The 27,924-nt window shown below is 39.2% G+C and overlaps 1 protein-coding gene across 1 annotated transcript in view; it reads right to left on the bottom strand.

Moving 5' to 3' along the window:
• Ccdc18 (coiled-coil domain containing 18) overlaps positions 1 to 27,924 on the bottom strand; it is a 100,700-nt gene that overhangs the window by 13,844 nt on the left and 58,932 nt on the right. The window contains exons 19-27 of the mRNA XM_060381106.1: positions 27,335 to 27,502; positions 25,451 to 25,593; positions 21,837 to 22,000; positions 19,703 to 19,916; positions 13,820 to 13,919; positions 13,161 to 13,277; positions 10,845 to 10,988; positions 9,440 to 9,643; positions 6,542 to 6,679 (exon numbers count right to left, since the gene is read on the bottom strand). Coding sequence (XP_060237089.1) covers positions 6,542 to 6,679; positions 9,440 to 9,643; positions 10,845 to 10,988; positions 13,161 to 13,277; positions 13,820 to 13,919; positions 19,703 to 19,916; positions 21,837 to 22,000; positions 25,451 to 25,593; positions 27,335 to 27,502 — 1,392 coding nt within the window. The remainder of the gene's footprint in view (positions 1 to 6,541; positions 6,680 to 9,439; positions 9,644 to 10,844; positions 10,989 to 13,160; positions 13,278 to 13,819; positions 13,920 to 19,702; positions 19,917 to 21,836; positions 22,001 to 25,450; positions 25,594 to 27,334; positions 27,503 to 27,924) is intronic.

Raw genomic sequence — 27,924 nt, 5'->3', positions numbered from 1 at the left:
GAGTGTATTTGGAGAATCCCCAAAAGTACATCTTTGTCACAAAAATTATTTTCTCCTGAATTAAAAGGGGACTATGCTAGCTAGTTTTAAGTTAACTTGATACAAGCTAGAATCATTGGAAAGGAGGGAGTGAAATTTCTTAATTTCTCAATTAAGAAAAGGTCTCCATAAGACTGTAGGGAACTTTCTTAACTAGTGATTGATGTGGTAGGGCCCAGCCCATTGTGGGTGGAGCCATCCCTGGACTGGAAGTCCTGGTTGTATGAGAATGCAGCTAAGAAGCCATGGGGAACAGCGAATGAGCAGCCCCCTCCATGGCCTCTGCGTCAGCTCCTGCCACCAGGTTCCTGCCCTGCCTGAGCTCCTGTCCTGACTCCCTTCAGTCAAGGTGTTTCATCCCATCAGTAGTAATCCTATTAAAACAGAGAGAATGGGCAGGGCGAATAGCTCATCTTAAAAAGGCTTCTAAGGAGTAACTGCCACTGCCCTACTTATTACAAAACAAAGGTTTCATGGCTTTTAATGTGTACCATACTTTAATTCACAAAGAGCTAACAGAACATTTTTGTCAGACAGTCCTGATTTAAGTAAAATTGGCTTATAGTAAAGTGGATATGATCTTTATAAAAAAAAAAACAAAACTATTTCAGCTCAATAAATACTGCTATTGCAGGAATCATTTTGGAATAAGCACGCTGACACCAATGAGAGAAGAGAGGAGATGCCACTGGTGGACCAAAGAGAGGTGAACTCCCCAAAGGCCTTGGAGCTGAATCCAGTTAGCATTCTCATTGTATCCTCTACAACCACAAGGAGGGGCAAGCCAGCAAGCAGGATTTTACAAAAATATACACCCTAGTCAGCAAGTTGTTAAGGCGACGCTTCACTTTCAACTACTTCTCCTGATGGTTACGTTCCAGGTGGCAGGTGACAGCATCCTTGGCAAACAGGTAGTATAAGCAGTGCTTTATGTCAATCACTACCTAATAACTTTAGGTACCTGATATTAGGTACCTAATACCTACTAGTCTTTTTTAACCTCATCACACATCACTATCACTACTTTCTCCTTCTCAAGATAGGACTGAACTTAATTAATGATGCTCAGCTTTCCACAGAGATGGGGATGTCACCTCAAAGCCTATATTTAATTTATATTATACTTAACTTTATGTAACTGGTTCTATAAATATATGGAAACTCTGTGGAAACATCCCTTTACTGTCTCAGAACAAAGCAGAAGACACACTTGTATTTGCTGGCCGCTGTTACAGGCAATTTGGTTACACAACAGGAAGCAACTGTTTATTCTTTTTTGTTATTGTTTGTTTTGTTTTTCAAGACAGGGTTTGTCTATGTAACAGAGTCCTGGCTGTCCTAGGTTAGAGTTGTAGACCAGACTGGCCTCAAGCTCACAGAGATACAGCTGCCTCTGCCTCCCAGAGAGCTGGCATTAAAGAAAGGTGTGAGTCACCACTGACAGCAGAATTGTCTATTCTTGACAATGCCAATTTAATTACAATTCCCTATGTATTGAAATCATTTTAGTGTGGTTTATATATAATATCAAATAAAGAACATTTAACACAAGAAAACAAAATGTTCTCAATTTTTTTGATGTGAAAATGCTACTGCAGTTTATTAAAAAATTTCAAATAGCACTTCAATTAGAAATAACTAACGGTTCAATTAATAAACTATTGATACTTTTGGACTTTATATCAAAACTGTATGTTCTGTGGAAGATGGTAGGAAAGTGAGTGAGGTTAGAAATATGCTGACCATACTATGCCTAGAATTACCTGGCTTTTATATCTAGTTTCCTGATATAATTACTACCAACATTCTTTTTCATACCTGAAAGTACTCCTTTTAAATTAAAAAAAACAATACATAATTTGTCAGAAGTTATTTGTCACAATTATTTAAATTGAGAAATAAATGGAGATTTATTCTATTTATATACCATCATTTTAATGTTTAAATTTTTCTGTAACAAGTACTTAATATAACCTAACAAACTCATTCTCACTTCAAAAAAATTGTGCAATTATTAAATGATTTTTCTGACAAATGCAAAACCTAATTTTTCTAAAGAAAGGGAAAAAAAAACATTGTTAAAATTAGTAATCCTTGAAGCTGAAGAGATGGCTCAGTAGTTAAGAGGACTGGCTGCTCTTCCAGATGATAGAGGTTCATTCCCAGTAGAGTTTCAGGGTGTTTTTGTACTTTATTGCTATGAAGAGACACCATGACCATGGCAACTTTTATAAAGAAAAACACTTAAATGGGGCAGGCTTACAGTTTTAGGGGTTTGGTCCATTATTATGGTGGGAACCACGGCAGTGTACAGGCAGACAAGGAGCTATGAGTTCCACATCTTTTGTTTTGTTTTGTTTTTTCGCGACAGAATTTCTCTGTGTAGCCTTGGCTGTCTTGGACTCACTCTGTAGGCCAGGGTGGCCTCGAACTCACAACAATCCACCTGCCTCTGCCTCCCTAAGTGCTGGGATTATTTTTCTTTATTCTTTTCTCATATATTACATCGCAAACACAGTCCTCCCCGCTCCACCCCCGACTTTCCTTCTCCTCCAGATCCATTCCTGCTCCCTTTCCCTTCAGAAAAGAGCAGGGCTCCCAGGGATATCAGCCAAACATGGCATATCAAGTTACAATGAGACTAGGCAAATACCCTCATATCAAGGCTAAGACAAGGCAACCCAGTAGAAGGAAAACGTTCCCCAAAACAGGTAAAAGGGTCAGAGACAGGACCCCTGTCACTGTTAGGTGTCCCACAGCATAACATATGTGCAGAGGAGCCAGCTCAGACCCAGGCAGGCTCCCTGACTGTTGCTTCTTTCTGAAGCCCTATGAGCCCTGCTGAGTTGATGCTGTGGGCCGTGATCTTGCACTGTCCTTGACTTCCCTGGCTTCTACAATCCTTCTTCCACCTCTTCCTCAGGACTCCCCAAGCTCTACCTAATGTTCAGCTGTGGGTCTCTGCATCTGCTCTCATCAGTTACTAGATGCCCAGTAGAAGACCACCAAGAATCATTTCATTGACTCCCCCCACCCCCCAGTAGTGTTTAGTTCTATCCTGGGTCTCTGGGCTTTTCAGTTTCTGGGTCTTGGCTCTCTAAGCAGTGTCAGGCATGGGCTCCCTCTTGTGCCGTGAGGTGAGTCTTAAGTTGGACCAGTCACTCGTCGACCACCCCACAAGTTTTGCACCACCTTTACCTCAGCACATCTGCGGGCAGGACAGTTCGTAGGTTGAAGGTTTTGAGGCTGGGTTGGTGTTCCAGTCCCACTGCTGGAAGCCTTGCCTCATTACAGAATATGGCTTGTTCAGGCTCTGTATTCCTCATTACTAGGAGTCTGATCTAGGGTCACCCTTTACACCAGGTTTTTACTTTACCCCCGAAACACCCCCAATTCCAGTTATCTCTCCCAGTACTCTCTCTCACTGCTTCCCCATGCCCCACCTGAGCTCTCCTGTTCCATCCTCGAAATCTACTCTATTTCCCATTCCCAGGGAGATCCAGGCATCCCCCAGAGCCCCGCTTGTTACTTAGCCTCTCTGGGTCAGTGGACTGTAGCATGGTTATTCTGTATCTAACAGCTAGTACCCATGTATAAGTGAGTACATATCATGTGTGCCTTTCTGGGTCTGGGTTACCTCACTCAGGATCCCTTCATCTGCCTGCAAATTTGATGATGTCATTATTTTTTCAACTGTGTAATGCTCTATTGTGTAAATGTACCACATTACACAATGTTTTAGGGACATCTAAGTTGTTCCTAGTTTCTGGCTATTATGAATAAAGTTGCTATGAACATAGCTGAGCAAGCGTCCTTGTGGTAGGTGGAGTGTCCTTCAGGTATATGCTCAGGAAGTGGATAGGTGTGTCTTGAAGTAGGTTGATTCTCAGTTTTCTGAGAAACTGCCACACTGATTTCCAAGTGTCCACTCCCAGGTTTGCACTCCCACTAGCAATGGAGTAGTATTTCCCTTGCTCTATATCTTGATCCGCAAGGAGCAGGAAGAGCCTGTGACACAGTGGCCAGGCTTGAGCATGGGAGACCTCAAAGTCCACCCCCAGTGACACACTTCCTCAAACAATGGCACACCTCCTAATATGGGCCCACGGGGCCTCCCCCACCTTGTTTTTTTTTTTTGACAGGGTTTCTCTGTGAAGCCCTGACTGACCTGGACTCATCTATAGACCAAGCTGGGGAAAGGACATCCAACATCTTTTTCTGCACACATGTGGCACACAATCAGGCAAAACACCCAAATACATCAAATTAAAATAAAAACTGGCAATTCCTTTTAGAACTAGCCCTGTAATACTGTATCTTCTCGTTTTACTTATATATTGACTTATTTTCAGTTTTTTGAGACATGGTTTCATGTAGCCGAAGCTGGCCTCAAGGCCTTGCTATGTAAGCTAATGACAACCTTGAACTTCTGTTTCTCTCAAATGCTGTGATTATAGAAATGTACATATGTGCCTGGCTCCGTCTCATTGTATATAGAAACAACAGAGGCACTTTAAAAATATATCTTTGTTACCAATTAAAAGGAGGGACTGGAGAGACAGTTCAGAGGTTAAGAGCAGTGGTTGTTCTTCCAGAGGTCCTGAATTCAATTCCCAGCAGCCACATGGTGGCTCATAACCATCTATAGTGAGATCTGGCCTCCTGTCTCACATGCTGACAGAACAATGTATATGTAATAAATGAATCTTTAAAAAAATAATTAAAAGAAAAATATTTTATGTAAGTCATATTTTTGTCATACTTAAAAATATTATCTCCTACTGAAAACACTAAAACTTCTTTTTAAAAGTATATATTCTTTAAAATTTCAACTGTGTGTGTGCCTATGTCAGTATGTGTAAATAAGGTAGCAAATGTCTGCAAAAGCCAGAGGCACAGACATGCTGGAGCTAGAGTTACAGGCAACTGTCAACTACTGATAGAGATGCTGGGAATTAAACCTGGGTTGTCTGAAAGACAAGTATGTTCTTTTCTTGTTCTGTTTGTTTGTTTTTGAGACAGGGCATCTCTTTTTAGCCCTGGCTGTCCTGGATCTGCTTTGTAGACCACGCTGGCCTCGAACTCACAAAGATCTGCCTGCTTCTACCTCTGGGATTAAAATACTGGGATTAAAGGTATGCTCCACTATACCTAGCTTGCAATTATGTTCTTAATTGATGAGTCATCTCTCCAACCCTAAAGGTTATTTTATTTTTTAATTTTACGTGTATGAGCATTTTGCTGCATGTATGCCTAGTGCCCAGTGAGGTCACTGGAGATCCCCTTGGAAACAGAGTTAGTAGTCAGTGGTGAGCTGCTATGTGGGTGCTGGGACATGAACCTGGATCCTCTACAAGAGCAGCATTTCAAGCTGAGCTCCAGCTCCGAGAACCATTCAAAAGTTAGAAACTATCTGTTCACAACTGATTTTAGGTAATTTATAAAATTAATGGCCTAACATGACTAACTACAGATAGAAAATATAAACAGTTAATGGTAAATACCTGAGATGGATTAATAGTCGCCTCTGAGGAGAAAGAGTTACAAAAAGTATGAGAAGTGGATACAGCTTGAAAATGTGTTTCATTTTGCAGGCACTACGTTTTTAAAGAGATCTGAATCTAAACATAAAACATAGTTACAAGTTCCCACTCCCCAGTGCCTCACAAAATAGAAAGCTAGGCATGGCGGCACACATCTTTAATCCTAGCACTCAGGAGGCAGAGGCAGGAGGATCTCTGTGAGTGAGGTCTACCTGGTCTATACAGGATAGCCAGCGCTACATAGTGAGACACTGTTTCAAGGGAAAAAAAAGTCAATACAAATACATTTGTAGCCTTTGTTTTACAGGAAAAGATGCTCTCTTAGCACCAAACTCAATTAGTATTTTTAGAACATGTACAAAGATTTTAGGGAATATTTTCAAATGTTTTAAAAGAATGAAAAAAACTCTAATAACACTGTTCATTTTCATAAAGGTTCAAAATATATTGATAAAATGCTTCTCATATTCCTCTCCTAACTATCAGAGCAGATGTTAGAAATTACAAAGTAATGTACTGTGTTCTCACATCACATAAACTGTTTATGTCTACAGGAAGTATTTCCAATTTGTTTTTCACAAGTTCTACAATCAATGATGATGAGTCAGGCTCTGATTTAAGAATGTCACATATAATAACTAATTGATTCCTTATGATAGTTCTATGAGATAGCTATTATCATTACATACATCTTGGAGAGTTTAAATAACTTATCCAAGGTTATACAGTTATTAAACAGGATTTGGATTCAGGATGCCTGCCTCAGGAACTAGACCTCTTAACTCCAGAACACATTAGCCTTTTTAAGTGCAGGGATATTACGGGTAAGCTCTGAAGTCAGCTTAAAATGAACATTACAATGTACAATTTTACAACAAACACGTCTAGATTCATACTTTCATCCCAGTAAGTAAGTTCATTTTAGTGGGAGCTATTGACCAAACTTAATTTTTCTTTACCTCCATGTGATAAGCTTCCTTGAGAGATTCTACTTCTGAGGATAATTTCTTTATTTCTGCTTGCATTCTTGCTTCTAAATGTGCTTCACGTACTTGAGAAGCTGCTAGCTCTTCAGCCAAACGATTCCCATGAGCTTCCTTAAAAACATTAAATAAAATAATATAGGTAGATTATTTGGCTTATTATAGCTAAATCAGTTCATTGCCTTACTAAAAGCAAGCTGGTCTTTATGTAAACACATGTGCCAAATTAGCTCATTATATGGTGCACTTTTAAATATAGACATTTCAAAGATGACAAAAAAAAAAAGCACTAGTACTTACATGCTACATAAATACACTACCCAATGGTTTTTGTGAAACAAAGAACAATAAAATGCTGAACTTTGGCAAATAATCATCTCCATTTTGGCAGATAACAGGCTGCTCTTAGGTGTATCTGCATTTTTACCGTATGTATCATTTGCTTTTTTGATTTTTATCTTTTAAAAAATCTATAGGTATGTTTTGGGCTGAATATATATATGCCCACAACTTGTGTGCCTGGTATCCAAGTGGCTGGAACAGAGTGCTGGATCTCCTGGAACTGGAGCTACAGATAGTTATTTGACAGATGACTGTTAGCCACCATGTGGATGCAAGGAATTGAAGCGAGGCCCTCTAAAGAGCAGACAAGCAGCCAATGCTCTTAACTGCTGAGCCATTTCTCCAGCCTGATTCATATTTTTATCCAAACCTACTCATGTTAGTTAATACAAGTTGTGCTTGTGATTTTAACTACAAAATTTTATTATAAGTAGTAGTCTCCCCTTGAGTGAAAGAGGGTGGTTTCTGTTGTTTTACTTTCTGCAGTTTCAGCAGCCTGCAGTCAACCACGGTCTAAGGATAATAAATGTGAAATTACAGAAGTAATCAATTTATAGGTTTAAAACGATGGGCTGCAGCATGATGAACACTTGTGCCCCGCTCAGTCCATAGCGTGGCGTGAATCATCTGCCTAGCATACGCTACACTGTGCTTTTCACCTGCTTGTTTGCTGGTTGTCGTGTTATTGTAACATCTGTGTTCCGAGAGCCCTCGCTTAACTTAATGATGGCCAGAAGTACTTATGTCAAAAAGCACAGTGTGTATAGAGTTCAGCACACACCTACTAAAGGTCTCTGAAATGTGCACCTGTCATGGATAAAAGAAAACACTAAGGAAATACATACAGAAATGTTTTAAAGTAAGAACTAAGTAAAAGGTTTCAAACAACTCGACAAGAGTTACAAACACCTGCTACTCAATAACAACCAGTCAAAACTCTTAAAAAATGACTTGGGAAGTGGCATAAACATTCCCCCGATAGTAACAACAAAACCAGATATTATTATTAATTTTCCCTCTACTTGAAAGAAACTAAAATAAGTAGAGCATAGGTTATGAGTATTATGTTACAGCTCTGAGGAGAAAGATATCCAGGCGATTGGGAGCCAAGGAATATCACATAGCACAGCACACTTCATGAAAGAGATGTACTGGGGGTGAGGGGGTACCCAGAAGGGCTCCTGCATGGGTGAAAAGCAGCAGAGCCCTGAGCACAGACAGGGTTTATGATCTTAAATGATGACCTTAGGGATGGGCGGTGACAGGGAAGCTTTCCAGGGTGGAGATTTCAAGTCTAGAGTTTTTACTATGTGAGGTAGGGACTGGGTGGGCATTTGGGCAGTTAAAGTGTTCTTTGGTTAGAATCTGGTGGTTGGAAAATCTCAAGGGAGGAGCCTGGCCACTAAGGTAAAAAGACAAAATAAAATTCTAATCAGATTATCCATAAAAAGAAGCAAGGTTTGACCCAAACCAAAAGATAGACATGAATCTATAATTAGTTTGGGATTAAAACATAATACTTTAAAACTTGCATTTTAAGTACTCTTCTATTTAAACTCACTTTGAGATTAAGTGATTTTAGATTATCAGATAAAACCAATAACACTAAACTCAGACAAAACCAACAAAAAACATAAATGAGAAAAAGTAGATGCCTTCCCCTTTTTAAGTAAACACCCAAATTTGTTATATTGCTAATACATTTTTCTATATATTCTTAATTGCTCTAATGATGCAGCAATATGAATAAAAACACAGCCTAATGAAAACTAAAGGTAAAAATGTTTTAACTGTATTCCTATGATGAGTGAGCAAGTGAAGAGAAAATAGAAAAATTACATGAATCTCCAAAATAAAACTCAACATTGTTCTCAAGGTCTAAGTAATCAATCCAAGTATGTCAATCTAAATTATCTTCAAATGACTTTCTAACTTCTGAGAAAATAAAATTTTTATTAGTTCTCTTGATTTTCGATAATATGTTTCCACCACAAACCATCTGAACTCAAGTTTTTATAAAAGTTAAAAATTCTGACAGCTTTATTTAGAAAATGGCTCAAATACTTGAGCCTCTAAACATGCTAAATGACTCAACTTATTGAGTATGGCTAGAGTTCATTCTTGAAGGGTTTTTATTATAAAATGTTATATTACAAAGAAACCTACCTACAATACACTTAAATTTTCCATTATGGAACTGTAGCAACATGTATCTAACATAAAAGTGAGTACTTTTAACTAGCATCCCAAGATGTAGCCCCGTTAGCCTCCAGGTAGAGATTCCCCTACTTCAGCTAAGTAAGTGCTGGAATTACAAATGAAACTACCACACCTGGTCCTATTCTTTTTAACCATTTTTAAGTGGACAATTTGGTAACATTAAAAACATTCATGTTGTAGTGCAACACAGTACAAAATAAAAAGGCTAAGCACAGGTGGGTTAGTGAAGAGCATTACTCCCTACCTTCTTTTAAAAAGGAGTTAAAAATTAGAAATTCTTCAGTAACATAAAATTATTTAGACTAGGATTACCTTTTCTTTAGAGAGTTGCTTTATATCCTCCAGTTCACTAGAGAGCCTTTCTATCTCCCTCTGTGCTTGAACTTCTTGGCGACGAGCCTCTACCAGTTCTGAATGAGATTTCTGTGTTTGCTCTTGGGCTAGCCTCAACTCTTGCCCCAAATCAATGCCTTCCTTATACTGGGTAGCAATGTACTCTTCCTGTTCTTTCATAACCTGAAAAGTATAAGACATTTATAGCTTTCAAAAGAAAATATGTAATTATATAATATACCTTATGATTTATTGCTTTGTTTTCATAAGAGAATTTCCCTACAATTATGTGCTTATAAAACTTACAAATGACCATCTCCCACTATAAACTAATATGTTTAAAAGCCTTAATCAGAGTAAAATGACAAAACTGTAATAAACTGAGACCTTCTTCAGTCTAGGGCTTAAGCCTAGAGTCTCAACATGCGAAGCAAGTGCTCTGCCATACACCTTCAACCCCTTTCAAAAACTGTATTTTGCCCAGACTCATCTCAAACTTGTGGTCTTCCTGTCTCATTGTTCTGAGTTTCTAGAATAACAAGCATGTACCTCCACTAAGGAACTTATTTACTTGTCTGTCTTAGTTGGGGAATCTTGTACAGCGTGGCCTTGAAAGACAATGAGTAGTCTGGGCTAACCTTCAACTTGAGATCCTTCTTCCTGAGACTTTGATTGATTTACGTTTATAATTAACTCAATAAATAATAACTTGCGCTTACTATATGATAATACACAGCTCTGGGCGGTCAGGAGCAGGAATGAAAAAGAGACAAAGTGCCTTCCCTAACACGGTTTATATTCTATAGGAAAAGACATAATCAATCAAATACAATGGTTATTGCTGAAATTACAACAATTGAGTGTTTGTCAATGAGAAAGTTCTATCCATCAGAGCTGACAGAAACAAATTCACTTTTCAGAAAGACCAGGTTGTTGAATAGATTCAACAGTCAATACAATGAAACTGATACCAGTCATCAAGTTACTCTATTCCTATGGTAATACAGTACAACGGCTGAAATAACACTCAGGTATCATTGGCCAGGTTCGGAGTGAAATTCCTCAAGTTCCTGTAATCTGTTATACCTATATCTCCAACTCTACAACGCAGTATATTTATATTGAATATTTATTGATACAAAAGCATATACTGTGGATTTATTATGTAAAATACAACATGACAAATTTAGGGAATACAAGGTACATAAGCCAGTGTCCTTGTCCATATCAAAGCCAGCATAATAAGATATTTTTAAAGGTCAAAAGAACTAATAACATCTGACACAAATAATTAGTTTTTAAAAAACAGTTTCTGTATTTTAAGTCCAAGGAGTTTAAAGCATATTCATTTCATTACTTTTCATTTATGTGGGGAAGAACTTACACTTTCCATTTCTTTCATTCGCTGTTGTGTTCTTTCAGTTTCCTTTTTCAGTTGACTTATCTCCTGTTCATTTTGGAGCATTATAAACTCCTTTTCTCGAAGCTGTTCTTTGGCATTTTGCAACTTTTCATTTAGACTTTCTACCTGAATTTCAAACAGATGATCATTATTAACACAACTAAGAAAATATAATTTACTCACAGTTGTGTTCTTAATTAAACTTTAAACACTTATGTCTAAAATATCTAAAAGTAGGCAAAAAAAAAAAAAAAAAAAAAGAGGTACATACCCAGCATTGGAGGTCAGGGTAGGAGGATAATGAATTCAAAGCCAAACTAGAAGATGTTATTGGGCTTCAGACCCAGGACAGGCAACTGAGGGGCCTTTTTAACCACAGCAGACTGGGCCTCCAGTTCTCCCAGCATCCCTCAGTCGCCACCTGTTACAGGGCATGGCTGGCATATGTCACCCTCTACCCTGAACTTTCCAAGCCAGGGGCAGGGGCTTCCCCTCCCAGCTCACTACATAATTCTGACAATACTTGCTTTTCTGTCTGTGGCTTATTTCTGTTTACATAATGATTTCCATTTCCATCCATTTTTTTCCTACTGATGGCCATGAAGCCAAAACAAAACAATCAGAGCAAAAGGCAAAAGCATGTAGAAGAAGCTATGAAGTTAAAAGTTTGAGTAAAGATAGTAATAATAATTAAATTAAATAAAGGAAGGGGGCAGGAAAAGGGAAAAAAGAAAAGATGCTATATTAAGAGAAAAAATATTAGAAGTATGGAATGAGAAGAGCAAGGGATAAAAGTTATAATCACTCAGCAAAATGTGTGAACAAAATTAGATCAGAAGATAAATGTAAATACTGTATGAGCTCTCTTTTACAACTAGATAAACAATGAAAGTATGATAAAGAGAGGGAATCACAGGTGCAAGGGGGAGTGCAGAACGGCACTTTTAATAAAACGACGAGGCTCTGCAGCAGCTTCTTTGTGGGTCCTCTAGTGCGGAAGTCCACCAGGCAGGCAAGTACTGACTTCAAGTTTAACTCTCTTATCTTTTGTGCTTTTCAAGCTGATTCTTGGGACCAGTGAAGAGTCAGCTGTACGATAAGGCTTCAGTCACTTCCCTTGTACACCAGCGCCACTTCTGGATACACTTCGTTTTGTAGCTTGTTGACCAGGCAGGGGTACAGACTCCATGTCCAAACACTTCCCTGTGTGTACTCCCTGCATCTGACTAGTCTATCCAAGTTTTAAACCCTGATCAACATTAAATACTCCACAGAGGAAGGAGTCTCTGGAAACTGAGCACTTCCTCTGGACCTGAACTTCAGTTTACAGTTCTGCTAGGAGAAAACCACATAGCAAACACGCAATCCCCAGAGTTAGAACTACATGCTAACTGCTGGCTTGGAGTTATCACTCTCTTCAGGTGCCCTAGGTGCTGGATCTGCCCCTCACCAAAGAGCAGGGCAAGAGCACTGCACTCAGAGTCTAAGCCTCCCACCACCTAAGCATCTCAGCATGTCCATGTCTTATCCTCTTCTGTTCATTGCCTAACGCAGCTGTTTCCTGCCCAGAGACTGTGGCACAAAGTTCGCTGGCTTATCATTGTTCCTTGTTTTCAGATGTCCTCCTCTGCAGAGGGTACCCAGATATAGTCCTATTTCTTTTCCAGTATCAACTTGTCATACACGAGGAGCCAAATACTCCAACTGCATTTAAGGTTTACTGGGCTTGTGCTATGGCTATGAACACCTTTCTCTTTTATATTAGCATTGCTTGGCCTATTATTTTATGAATGCATCTCTGATACTTCCCACCATCTGCAAATGCTTCAGTTACTATTTATACAAGTACAATGAACAAACGTAACACAGCTTTATAATTTTAAAGGTAAAATATATGTAAGAGGAATATATAGAGAACACAAAGTTTCCTTCCCACTGTATTCTTCAGACAACTAGAATTACTGGTAAATCCTCCCAGAAATATCTTATAGCTATTCAAACATGTGCTTATTGTAATAAGTATATTAGACACACTGATACAAGAAATTACAATCAAGGTAACAGTGAGGAGAAGATGAGTGTTAAGCAGAACATACAAGATGAACACAGCTTCCCCATGTGCGCTCTATACCCACAGCCACGCACAGCGGAGCGAATGCAGCAGCTTGTGTGGCCGACACAGGGTCCCAAGGCAGCACAGCAACATGGACCATCACAAACAACAAGAACATTGTGCAGTGGTGTACACAGTTATGGTGTTAATTTTTATTATACATTTTGAAATTTTAAAATAATTACCTGCTTGTTGCATTCTTTAAGTTCTAATTCTGATTTCTCCAGAGTACCCTCTAATTTTATTATTTTTTGCTCCATTTCTCCTCTGTGCTCACGAATGGTCATATCCAAATGTGTAACCTAAACACAAAAGTAATATAAAGCTGGTTGCTCAATTTTATTATAATGCAAACACTTGTGTGGTTGGAATATACTTTTACAACAGGCATTAATGACAAAGTATTTTTTCAAGTAGGGACTTGAATCCTGTAAGTATTATATGTTATAGAAACTTAAGATGCAAAATAAGATAAAAAGATTTATGTGTCAGTTTATATTGGAATAATCACTGCTAATTAATGACCTGTTCCTTCAACATTTAGCTCATAGTAATGTGTTCAATCCCATATTCTTTTGATATACAATATCAGTTCCCAGGAAGACATACAAGTCTTTCAGCCAGGCATCTATATTCCCAGCATTTGGGAATCTGAACAAGAGGATTATAAACTCATGGCCAATCTGGTCAAAAAGTAAGCTTGCAATAAATAAATAAATAAATATTAGATGTATTTCAACTTTTAAAAAAAATTTATATTCATAAAAAATGGTAACTTTTAAGACCCTTCATGATTATCCCATGGTAGATATTTTTATTTAAAATATAATTAGGAAAAATTAACCTGAGCCGCTCTTTGCTTTAGCTCCCAATTTCTCTCCTTAAGCGCCTGATCCATTTCAATGAGTTCTTGTTTTTTGTCTTCAATCTCCATCTTACATTCTCTAAAGTTTGTCAAAAGAAAAACATCAAAGCACATAATATGAACACTGTAACTCCCCCTCCCCCCAGACAGGGTTTCTCTGTGTTAACAGCCCTGGCTGTCCTGGAACTCACAGAGATACGGCTGCCTCTGCCTCCTGAGTGCTGGGATCAAAGGCGTGAGCCATCACAACTGGCTGAGTAAGTTCTTTTTAAAGGAAGACAAATTATTGTTTCCCATAAATTAAAATCAAAAGACTGTGTATAGTTAATTTAGAATGAAAGGACTTAAATCAAAGAATGATGAATAAAGAAAATGACTGACAACAAAAGTTAACTCACACAGGCATGAGTTCCCTGGAACAACTTGGCAAGTTCACTATCAAACTGGTGAGGTCTTATCTTAATGTATTACCTGCACAGGAACTGAGGAAAACACCAGCATCAATCTGACCACACACACACACCACACACACACAGTGGAAGAGTGGAAATTTCGGGTGTGATGTGTGGATGCTCTGTCCATAGCAGACAGCAGCCTCTTGAGAGGCGCGTGAAGGGGCGTATGATCCTTGTCAACAGGAAACCACCTTGGGCAGGGTGTGTTTTTGCCAGTCGAAAAACATCCTGGTGTGGACTTAAGGGAAAAGCTCTGGGGAAGCCTTCCTGCTACTTTTGCTATTGCTGGATCGCTGGTTTGCCGTTGGACTGGACTGCTAGTACTCTGATGACAAAGAGAGGAATCGTCCCAGGCAACCACTTTGAAAAAGGCCCCATCCCCCATCCCTATTAACCTTCTTTCTCTCCTTCCTGGTGTTGGGCTTCGGGAAGGGATTGGGGTGAGGAAGACAGAAAGACCTAAGGAACCCCAACTGAAGTAGGTTTAAAAAGGTCAAAGCTTACAGATGGCATCCAATATTGGGCACCAAAATGTTACTTATTTTTACAAAACAGTGTTTCTCATTTTCTCTCTTAACCTTGCTATCATACAAATAATTGGGACTATTATATTATTTTAACAAGCTTCACAGCACAATCCAGAGCAATATTAACTCTATTCTTGACACTCTACGGTAATTTCGCTTCCTTCCAGCTTGATTCGCATCAGGACTTGCACTTTATAGCTGTCCTTGCTGAGCTCTCCTGGTTGTCTCCTAGACATCTGCCCTGGGCTAAAATTCCCTGGCTGAATCCTCTACTTCCCGGCTGGCAGGAAGTCCAGCCCTACTCTCTGCCCTACTCAGCGATTGGCTCGAAGCTGCTTTATTGGTATATCAGGGGACCATTGGGGAGCAGTGTTTATACAACATTGAGACCAGAGATTCTCAGACCAAGGATTGTAACCAGATATGGGGGGAGGAGGGGTACAGAAATCAACACTTAAATTACACAATAACCTTATGCCTACACACACACCACAACAAAAAGAGCAATAACAGTATTAAATGAGGCCAGGAAAATAATGAAAAATGAGGCCAGGGTGAAAACTAGTCTGTAGTAAAACACATAAAATATTATCCTACTGGCCATTTTAAAGAGCATAATTCAACTGAATTCACAATGCTATGTAGACATCACCATTATCTGTTCCCAGTACTTTATAGTATTACAACAAAGGGTATTCTTTCCATATCCTTCAAGGATTACTTTTGTTATCCCTTCCCCTAGTTCCCAGCAGCCATCAATCTTTACTATCTCTATTGGACTCACCGATTCTAACTTGTATAACTTAGCAAATAATAGTAGGGTTCGTCCACTTTGTAGTGTAGATTATCACTATTTTAATGCTTTTCCTGACTAAATAATACTCCTTTTACGGATATACCATATTTTCTTTATCTAGTCATTATTGGTAGCCAATTGCATTCTTTAGATTTTTTTGGCTACTATTAACAGAAGTGCTATGAACACGTGTATAATATATGTCCAGGAGCTGTTTAAAAAGTGGTATTAGGAAATTTATAGGCAAATGGATAGAGCTGGAAAAATAGCATCCCGAGTAAGGTAGCACAAACCCCAAAAGACAAATATTGTATGGCTTCTCTTATATTGGTGTTAGCATTTAAGCCTTCAACAGATGTGCTACAACCCACATAACCACAAAGGTTAGATATCTTGTAACTGGGGTGAGGGAAAAGGATCTCCCAAAAGGGGGAAATAGAATATATAGAGGGAAGGGGGAGAGTGGAGTGAGAGGATTAAATGGGGAGAGGAATGATGAGGGGTAAGGGAGGGGATAGAGGGAACGGCAACTGCCACTAAAAGTCATTTGAGGAGCCAAATAGAAACCTATTATAATTTTAGAGCCTTCCTAATATATATATGTTTTATATGTGTATACACACATACATATAATACACATATATCAATATACACATGTGAAGAAATATAAACAGTCACCATAAACAGGGAGACAGTGCCTCAACAAGACACTTTTGCCACCAAGTAAAATCTCCAGTGTGAGGAATGGATTGAGTCATTGACCAATGTGGCCCCATGGAAGCACCCAAACACCTCAGGCTATTGCCAAGGCACAATTGATGGGAGGTCCTATGACTGAAGACCAACATGTCCCACTGAACACGGAGACGTCGAGCTGGAGCCTAACTGACACCTTCACTGTAGTGACGGGTGTTCATAAAACTGGAAGGTACCATCAACCCAGCTACAAGTCCTGAAATCTAAAACGGTGACCTGCTGGCAGGATGAGCTGGTGCTGTAGTGGCACAAATTCGGGAGTAACCAACCCGTTGTAGTAAGTTAAAAAAAAATGGAGTGTTGGGCTATATAATGTCTATTATTTATTATTAGCCCTAAGATTATCACAGCAGTATATTTAACCCACTATCACAATAGTAAGACACAGACACCTGTTAGATTTATAATCGCCTTATTTACCTTGGGCTGGGCAGATAATATCACCTATATCGTCTGAATCACCTCACCATCCATCTCCCGGCTCCCATCCAATCCCGTCCTCCTTAATCCTCCTATCTTCCATCCCTAATCTTATAAATACTTGCTTTTATTTTTCTTCTGGGCCTTTTCACGCCATTATGGAGTTCTTCCTCCCAGCCCCACGTCATTTCTTTTCCAAGCTAATCCATCGGGAAGTTCTCCTTCTTCCTCTCTCTCTCTCTCCCTCAACCGTGATTCTCTCTGTCCTCTCCAAGCATAGGAACCTTGGCCATGCCTACCCCATTCTGCCCGGCCCAGATACAGGCCATTTAATTAGCCAGTCAGGTAGGTTTACACAACAGATGGGTGTACCCAGATCTTGAGGACTAGCAACACCCATCAGACCACCCTCCAACACCAACCCTCTGTAATTGGATTTAATGCTTGTTCCACAAGGTGGAACCCAGGCCTGACACTGGGTAGCCAAGAGCCCGAGAAGGACTTGAGAGGCCATGGACCTAGAGGAAAACCAAATACTATCATTCTGTTAAAGGAACAAATCAGGGCTGAATAGATGGCTCAGAGGTTAAGAGCACTGGCTGTTCTTCCAAAGGTCCTGAGTTCAATTCCCAGCAACCACATGGTGGCTCACAATCATCTATAATGAGATCTTGTACCCCTTCTGGCATACAAGCAGAACACTGTATACATAATAACTAAATCTTTTTTTAAAAAAAGAAACAAAATGATTCCTAATGACATTCTGCTATACCCATAGACCAGTGATAATTTATCCATTATCAGAGACATTTCCTCCTGCAGTAGTTGGAAACTAACACAGAGACCCACAACTGGACTATGTGCAGAGACTGAGAGATTTTGGAACTCTCAGTCCTAAATGGGGTGTCTTTATCACACCCTTCCCTCAGAGTTCAGGCAGCTATACAGAAGAGGAGGGGAAAGTTTATAAGATCCAGAGGATCCGGATGACCCAGACTTAGGAGGCCTGATGCACACATGAACTCACATAGACCATGGCACCACATTCAATGCTTACACAGGTTCAAGACATATGGTTCTCAGTGCAGAGAGGGAGAAGGGAACACAGACTCCCAGCTCTAACCAAGAAGCAATCTGCAAGTGATACCCACTTGCATAGGAAAAATTAGTTTTCTCCAGTTCTTACCAGGTATATTAACCACCCTTAAGGAGAAGCCTATGCCCAACAGTAGAAGGCCAACAACACAAAATGAACTCAATGGTATTTTTGTAAACTTTTGCCTCATAATGCTTTGTTTGGCCAGCTTTTGGCTTACTGGTCTTTTGCTTGTATATTAGGACTTCTGGTTTCTGGGGGTTTTCTGTGTATGTGTGTATTTGTTTCTTGTGGGTTTTATTTGTTTGTTTGGGTTTTGTTGTTGTTGTTATTATTATTTTGCTTGTTTGTTTTCTAAAGAGAGAGAGAAAGAGACAGAATTAAACAGGTGTATAGGATCTGGGGGAAGCTGGAAGAAGGAGAAACCATGATCAGAATATATTATATGCAGAAAATTAAAAAAAATAATTAATAATTGGTAAGTTTTGTTTTTTTGAGACAAGGTTTCTCTGTGTAACCCTGGCTACTCCATAGACCAAGGTGGCCTTAAACTCAGAGATCTGTCTGCCTCTGCCTCCCAAGTGCTAGAGCCCAGCTGTAATAATTAAATGCTTGGTTTTTAAATCTACATGAGACAAGAGGTAAGGAGCAGGGTATTAATATAGGCCTAAAGAGGAACTCCAAACTGGAGAAATGGATTTGGAAATTATTTTTGACTCAGTATTTAAAAGGGCATGAAATCTACTAAGGATGAGTTCATAGAATGGGGTCCTACACTGAATCCTGGGGTACTATTCCCGATATCCTGGGTCATCTTGCAACTATTGATCCTGTTCTGTATCCTACATTTAAGATCACCTTATTTCTTTTTATAGTTCTCTGGGAAGACTTTGGCGTTCCACATCTACTTTCTATAGATGTGAGCTAGTATAGCCTCTCCTCTAAGAAATACTTATTACTGCAACGCTAAGCTTACAATTCACCACCACTCTAACAATTCACATTTCAGTGTTGGACAGACATGTTTAACTTCCTTCTTTGGAACATCACTTTTTTTTTTTCTTGGTTTTTCCAGACAGGGTTTCTCTGTGTAGCCTTGGCTGTCCTGGAACTTGCTCTGTAGACCAGGCTGGCCTCGAACTCACAGAGATCCACTTGTCTCTATCATCTGAGTGATAGGATTAAAGAAGCACGCTGCCACTTTATGTAATTTAAGCCGTAGTCTTAACTATACACAATTTTAATCACTGCGTTTGGTAAGCAAAGATAAGTGGATCTCTGAGTTCAAGGCTAGCCTGGTCTACAAAGTGAGGCCTTGTCTTCCAAAAGAAGAAAACAGAAAAAGACTATTTACATAAATACAGAGTAACTACTAATATGAAGTTATTATTAATATTATAATAATAGTTGGTATTAATAATTATTACATATTAATAGTTAATATTAACAAATACTTTGCTCTCAGTCACCACTGTATGTTTACCTAATTTTTTTTCATTTTTTCTTAAAAAGCTACTTGTAAACTGTGAAACTGATCACAGAACGAGGACAGCAACGAAGCAGTCAAAAAAAAAAAGAAACAAAACAAAAATCCAAAAGAGAGTAAAACAAAAGCAGCTGAGAATTTGAACCATTAAGAGAGCAACAATAAATACTGTGGTATAATCCAATGGCTATAATAATCAGGGCCGGCTCTTCACCTAGGGCGTCCTTTCTTACATCCAACTCACCTGAGCTCGGGCGGTGAGCGCCTCTGTGTGGTGTACTTCTCCTCTAGTGACGCCTGAGCCTTCTGCAGTACATCCAACTCACCTGAGCTCGGCAGTGAGCGCCTTTATTGTGGTGTATTTCTCCTCTAGTGATGCCTGAGCCTTCTGCAGTACATCTCTCAGTTCCTGCAGCTGTCTTAAGGTGCTTTTCAATTCTCCGTGAGCATTCTGTAGCTCAGTCTCAAGAGCTTCCCGCTTCTGCGTAGTTTCTGTTAGTTCAGCTTCAGTGTGCTGTTGTAGCCTTTCTAACTCCTTCACTGTTAAGACGACAGAATCATTTAAAAATGACATGTAAACCATTTTTATTAAGAACTTATGAGTAAGTATAATAAAGAATACCCACGGGGCTGGGAAGATGCTTCAGTTACTGAAGTGCAAGTTGTGCAATTACAAGGCCCTGACTTCAGTTGCCAAACACCGCAAAAGACTGTATTTTGGGGGCTGGAGAGTTGGCTCAGAGGCTAAGAGCGCAGGCTGCTCTTCCACAGGTCCTGAGTTCAATTCCCAGCAACCACATGGTGGCTCACAACCATCTATAATGAGATCTGATGCCCTCTTCTGGTGAGGAGGCACACATGCAGACAGAACATCATATACATAATAAATAACCCTTAAAAAAAGAAAAAGACTGTATTTTTAATCCTATTTGGTGCTGGTAGAGACAAACAGATTGCTGGAGCTCATCAGCCAGTTAGCCTTGCCAATAAGAGTCCTTGTCTTAAAAAATAAGATGGCCATCAATCCAGGAAGAAAATCAACTGCAAACACTGGCTTCCACATACACACACCTACACAAAAGTACACGTAAACATAGGAAGATGTAAATAAAACACACACACATGCACACATACACAAGAATGTTCAATCTGAGGGCTCTGTTTATGGAATACTTGCCCAGCATGTACAAGGTCCTGGATTTAATCCCTAGCACTGCGTAAGAGGGCATGTTGGTACCTACATACACTCTCAGCACTGGGGAGGTGGGAAGCAAGAGGATCAGAAGTTCATTGCTATTCTTCACTACGCATGGAGTTCTCATGCCAGTCTAGGCCATATAGGATTCTCTGTCAAAAAAATCAATCTGATAGGACTTTATAATAAATAAGGATATCTTTTATTCATTTAAAAAGGCAAAATACTGAACACTATCCCTTTCAGTCTCATCACCCCAACTGTTCACTTTATTCCACTTAAATATAATGTCTTAGTATTCATTATTATAGAGAAACACATACAACTAAGGCAACTCTTAGGAAAGAAAACATTTGAGCTGGAGAGATGGTTCAGCAGTTGAGAGCACAGGCTGCTCTTCTAGAGGATCCAGGTTCAATTCCCAGCATCCACATTGTGGGCATTCCTGGCAAGGGACCACTGGGGCTCACAGCTTGATGTGACTTCGACTGCAGAAGTAGTTGGGCAGAGGGCACATGGCCTGACTAAGGGAGCCTACCCAGAGGACAACCAATGTCAGGCTCAGAGATGTTGTGGAGGAACCCGACTGCTCGCCCTAAGCTATAATGTGCTCTCTCTTCTAGGAATAAACCAGTCTACATCTGCTCGCCCTCAGATCACATTCACCCAACTCCTGGTGTCTGTGTAGTGATTCTCACCCTGCAGCCTGGACCCCTGTCCTCACCCATGGGTCCTCGGGAGGAGGACCAATACCACATGATGGCTTACAACTGTCTGTAACTCCAGTTCCTGCGGACCTGACACCCACACACAGACATGCATGCATACAAGCAAAATAAATACCAATGAACATAAAATAAAAATAAATCTGTCTTTAAAGAAAGGAAACATGTAATTGCTTGCTTACAGTTTCAGAAGTTTAGTGCATTAGCATCACGGTGGAGACCATGATGGCATGCAGATAGAAAATGGAGTAGTAGCTGAGAGCTGCATCTTGATGCAAAGACAGCAGGTAAGAAAGCCATATGCTCCTGGCTTTTGTTTTTGAACCCTCAAAGCCCACCCCTAGTAACATACTTCCTCAAACAAGGCCACACCTATTGGTCCAAAAAGGCCACTCTGCTTAATCCTTCTCAAGTAGTGCCATTCCCTGATGACTAAGAATTCAAACATGTAAGTCTATAGAAGTGATTTTTATTCCGTCCACCACATATAAATACACAGGTATTTGTACTCAGGCTAAATTCAGCTAACTAGCTGCTTACCTGCATTGGTTTTCTTTTCTAGATCTGTCTTTGTCTGATCTAAAATCATATCTAACTGAGACAGATGTATGGATTTGTTTTCCCCATCTCGTTTCAGATGCATTATTTCTTTCTCCGTTTTGGACAACTCTTCTTTGTAGTGATCCATCTCAAGTTTGGTTTGCCTAATTAAAAACCAAGCAATAGAACAGGTAATTTGAAAACTTGACACCAAAAGATTTGTCTCTGACTTTAAGTCTGCAAATTCTATTAGGTTAAATATTAGCAAAATTTCTATTCAGAATTTAAAGTCACCTATTATATACTTTTATAAACTCTGACTAGAGTATTATTATTCTTTACAATAAGATACCACTTAGAACTAAAGGCAGCAGTTTTTCAGTCTAAGTACATAAAACTTTATAAAGTTTCAGATAATGAGAACATGCAGGAATAAGCGTGTAACGTTTCTATTGTCTGAAACAATAATAAAAAGGAGGCTAGAGAGACAGCTCAGTGGTTAAAAGCACTGACTGCTCTTCCAGAGGACCCAGTTTCAATTCCTAGCACCTACATGGCAGCTCACAACTGTCTGTAACTCCAGTTCCAGAAGACCTGACATCCTCACATAGGCAAAACAGTAATGCAAATAAAATTAAATTAAATAAAAACACTTTTAAAAAGAACTGAAATAAAGACCATATTGCTCAGCCCTGCTAGGCCACAGAGGAGGACTTTGCAACCAGTCCTGGAGATACCTGATAAGCCAGGGTCAGATGAAAGGGGCGGAGGTCCTCCCCTATCAGTGGACTTGGAAAGGGGCAGGGAGGAGATGAGGGAGGGAGGGAGAGTGGGATTGGGAGGGAACAAGGGAGCGGGATACAGCTGGGATGCAAAGTTAATAAACTGTAACTAATATTAAAAAAATAATAATAAAGACCATATTACTGATACAGAGTCAGTAATTTTTATTTAAGACTTATTAGGATCCCTTTTTTAGTTTTAAAAGTGATTAGAGAGGGGCATGTGTGAAGAAGGGAGAGGGAGGGTGGGATTGGGAGGGGAAGAGGGAAGGGCTTATGGGGGATACAAAGTGAATAGAGTGTAATTAATAAAAAAAAAATAACCATGTTAAAAAAAAAGTGACTAGAGCAAGGCATGGTGACACACGCCTTTTATTCCAGAACTAGGGAGACAGAGGTAGGTGGATCTCTGTAGACTGGTTTATAAAGCAGGTTACAGAGCAGCCAGAGAAACCCTGTTTCAAAGAACAAAAAAAGTGACAAGAAATTCCTAGATTGATCAGCATATGCCAAAGAGAAGGCAAACAAAGTTATTTTTTTAAATTTTATTTATATATTTATTTATTACAGTTTATTCAACGTAGTCCAGCTGCAGTCCCCTCCCTCATCCCCTCCCAATCCCACAACTCCCTCCCTCTTCTCCTCCCATGCCCCTCCCCTAGTCCACTGATAGGGGAGGTCCTCCTCCCCTTCTATCTGACCCTAGTCTATTAGCTCTCATTAGGACTGGCTGTATTGTCTTCCTCTGTGGCCTGGTAAGGCTGCTCCCTGTCAGGGGGAGGTGATCAAAGAGCCAGCCACTGAGTCCATGTCTGAGACAGCTGACTAACTTGATTTATAGGTCAGTAAAGAAAGAGGAGATGAATCAGAGGTTAAGAGTACTGGCTGCTCTTCCAGAGGTCCTGAGATCAATTCCCAGCAAACACATGGTGGCTCACAACCATCAATAATGAGATCTGATGCCCTCTTCTGGTGAGCAGGCACACATGCAGGCAAAACACTGTATACATAATAAATAGATCTTGAAAGGAAGGGCAGAAGGAAGGAAAGAAAGATATCTTATCACATATCTATAATCTCAGTTCTGGGGCCACTGAAGAACAAAATTTGTAAGTTTGAAGGTCACTCAAACTACATACTGTGGCCCTGCCTCTAAAACAAAACAAAGCAAGCAAAAAGGGTATAAGAATAAACACAGCAAGGGACTATCTCTGACATGAACTCAGCGGCTGGCTCTTTGACCACCCCCCAAAGGAGAAGCAGCCTTGTCAGGACACAGAGGAGGACATTGCAGCCAGTCCTGATGAGACCTGATAAGCTAGGGTCAGATGGAAGGGGAGGTGAACCTCCCCTATCGGTGGATTTGGAGAGGGACATGGGAGGAGATGAGGGAGGGAAGACAGGATTGGGGGGAAATGAGGAGGGGGCTACAGCTGGGATGCAAAGTGAATAAAATGTAATTAATGTAAAATAAAAATTTAATTAAAAAAGAATAACACAGCAGTAAACATTAGAAATGGTGAGATCTAGGGCAAACTATGGGGATGTGTGAAGTATGACAGAAATATAATACTCAGAGAAGAAAGATTTAAAAAGCCAAACTCAGGTCATAACATGAATCAGCTAAATCAGACTAACCAGAGCTGGTACTGGAGAAAACAATAAATCAGGTGGACTATAACTATCAGTAATTAGGAATGATATTAGTTCAGAGCACACCTTTGACTCTGCTACAAAAACATGGGGAAAAGGTTTTCTAGCTTAGGAGCCTGCAAGAGAACAAGTAATGTCCTTGGAATACTGTCAGAGGTTTATTATAGTAAGAGAAAAGAGAGGGCAGAGAATACAGGGGATGTCTATGAACCCCACAGAAGTTGGTATGTGATGGGAGAAAACAGCAATGAGCCCTAGATTGGAAATCTAGCATTTCTTTTTTCTTTTCTTTACTTTTCTTTTTTTGGCGTAAAGAAGAATAAGAATGTGACTAGTCTTCATGGCCTTAAAACAGTCACTAGTGGAAAGGCTGTATTATCTGGCTAGATATCTGTGAACAGGAAGGAGAAATCTTGAACGAAGAATATATCAGTGGAATTGTTGAGAGGAATATACCTGGTCAAGCAAGCACTACTCTAAACCCCAAGGCCCTATCTTGATTCTTTATCCCTGTTAATGAGAAAGGCAATCTGGGGACATAGGTTTTAGTTTCTTCATGTAAGCTCACATTTGATTGCTACTTGTATAAAGGGGGGGTAAAATTATGTCAATTCACTGAGATGATTTTGAATGTCCAGTCAAGGCTCAGAACTACTTTATTTATCCTACATACAATTAGGTCCTCTGGGTGGGTGATGGCAGCACACACCTTTAATCTCAGCACTTAAGAGGCAGAGGCAGGCAGATCTACAAGTTTAAGGGCAGGCTGGTCTACAGATTGAGTTCCAGGACAGCCAGGGCTACACAGAAAACAAACAAAACAAAAACCAACCAATTAGATCCCCTGAGAGTTTTCCCAGTATGAGGAGAGCTCTGCCTGCAACTCTCAGTGTTATTTGTAATTTAATACAGCAGTTGCTGAGTGCCTATAAAAGTATAAGGATCTGTGCTTGTTGTACCAACTGTTGCAATACTATAAAGGGCCCTTATTTCAAGGGAAGAAAGTATTATAGTATAATACATTTTAAAAAAAAAGGATAAAATGAAGGATATGAGGGAGATACAACAAATGCCACAGAAACATAGGCTATGAAGAAATTAGTTCTCAGATAAATATATCACTAGGTATTACTGATACAGAAGTGAAAAGGCCAAAAAGCTAATGTATTCAAGTTTTACCTGGCAGCACCAGTTAGCTCGATGATCTTTTGTCTTTTCGAATCTGCATCACGTATGGCTGCTTGATATTGCTCTTCCATTTTTCTCAGCTTTTCTGCTGAACTTTCCTTTTGTTTCTGAAGCTCTTGTTCCTGCTTTGATACCTGTAAAAGCCATTTTCAGTTAAGTGCTTAAATTCAATTACAAACCAACCCTATCCAGAAGAAAACTACCTTCATAAATAGGTAGTCTAGCCTATTATTTAGTTTCAGATGTAGTCTAAAATCAAGGTGAGCTCTGTGTGGTGGAATGTAACTATAGCCTCATATACTGAAAGGCTGAGGCAGGAAGATTGCCTGAGTCTAGGAGATCAAGGCCAGTCTAGGCCATATAAAAAGACCCCATCTCAAAAGTTAAATTTAACAGTAATAATAAAATCTAAATATAAACCAGGATGCTTTGAAAGCATAAAAGCAAAACTTCCTTTTTAACAATAAAGATAAGTTGTTCATATATACCCTTACAGAAGTGGCACATCTCAACAGTGAAATGAAAGTCCTAAGCACTGAGCAAGTCTACGTGAGACTGAGTGCTTGCCTGCTGCCCGTGACAGGCCCTGAGCCCACCCTCAGCACAAGAAAGAAAAATGAAGGAAACAGGGAGGAAGGGAAAGGAATGAACAAAACAGTAAAACTTTCTCTTTTTATTCTTTTTAATACTTTATTTTTATTTTATGTGCACCAGTGTTTTGCCTGCATGTCTGTCTGTGTGAGGATGTCAGATCTTCTGGACTTGGAGTTAGAGACACTAGTAGCTGCCACGTGGCTGCTTGGAATCGAATCTGAGTCCTCTGAAAGAACAGCCAGTGCTCTTAATCACTGAGCCATTTCACTAGCACTGTATTCCTTTATTATCAAAATTTGAAATGTTTTCTTCTCATGTCAAAAAAAGGAAGGTAGCTGAAGATGAATTCACACACACAAACATGCATACTATATATATTTATTTATTTATTTACATATAACTATGTAAATATATAAATATAGGTACATGTAAATATATACATGTTTACACAAGTATATGTAAATACATACATAAGCATATGTAAATATGGGATAAAAATTTTGTACTAAGATGAAATCAGGAAATTTCTAATTTTTTATAAATTTTATTTCTTTTAAAAGAGAAAATGAAATATATATGAAAGAGATTGAGACAAAGTTGATAATAAATTAAAGAAAAAAGATCTAGTATCAAATTGTATAGGATTCTTTCAGTGAAATGATGACACCTTCATTTTATTCAAACAAATCTTTCTTACGGCCTTAGAAATTAAACCAGAGCTTTGTGTGTGCTATACCATTACCTACAATCCCAAGATAATAACTTATTTTCATAGCTCAATGGCAATTATATGTTTTGGGGAAAGGGGATTATTCTTTTATTGAACTATTTTGCCAATTTTACTAGAATACCATACCACACGTGTTATTCAAAAAGGAGACGTCAGAGGACATAATAATTCAGATAGGTATTAGATTCAAGAAAAAAAAATTAGCCAATAAGTCTAAGTTGTAAAAAAAATTTATAACATGAAAAATATGGCCATGGTAGTAAGAGATCTAGGTTTGATTACATAAGAAAATGATTTTTTACTAATCAAAAATCTACAAATTGGGCTGGAAAGGTGGCTCAGTGGTTTAGAGCACTGTCTGCTCTTCCAAAGGTCCTGAGTTCAATTCCCAGCAACATGGTGGCTCTCAACTATCTACTCTATAATGTGATCTGGTGCCCTCTTCTGGCATATAGGCACATATGTAGATAGAGCACTCATATACATAAAATAAAAAATTTAAATCTGCAAATGATTTTTAAGTTGTAGTTCATAAAAATCAAAATACATACCTGTTTTTCAAGCTTAGTCTGATAGTCTTCAAGCTCTGCATTGCGAACTGTCTCTTGCTGTAGCATGTGCTGCTGCTGCTGAAGAGTGAGCTGCAGAACAGCATTCTGCTCACTGGTCTCTTGAAGATTGTGACTCTTTATCTTTAGCTCTTTCTGCAAACAATATACCTAGCAGAAATATATATTTCTTGTTACAATGAAATGTTTTAAGCAACAAATGTAAAAGGTGTCTTCCTTAATCATCCCACTTTTCATGTAGCATATTGGTCACAGAGAAGGGCAGGGTTTGTGATTCTGACTGAAGAGATGAATGACAGACATGCTGGTAGGTAGGCTCCTGTTTGGTCTGATTTTTAAATGTTCCTATGCAATACACTATTTTGGCTGGCTACGATGCTGAAACATGCTTCTTTCCTAAAAAGAAAGGAATTTTTGTATGTATGGGCTAGTCAACTGTTCTTACATGACCTTGTGCTCTAAAGTCATAAACAGCTTCCTCTAGGTAGAATTTACATGTCACATTTTACTATGACAAGAATGTTTATGCAGACCATCCCAGAAAGGGAAGGACGGAGGTAGCCTTGGATTGA

The sequence above is a fragment of the Meriones unguiculatus genome, chromosome 3 (genome assembly GCF_030254825.1).
Source record: "Meriones unguiculatus strain TT.TT164.6M chromosome 3, Bangor_MerUng_6.1, whole genome shotgun sequence".
Lineage (NCBI taxonomy): Eukaryota > Metazoa > Chordata > Mammalia > Rodentia > Muridae > Meriones > Meriones unguiculatus.
Note: the sequence above shows the minus strand (reverse complement) of the source record. Positions and strands in the feature narration are given on the sequence as shown.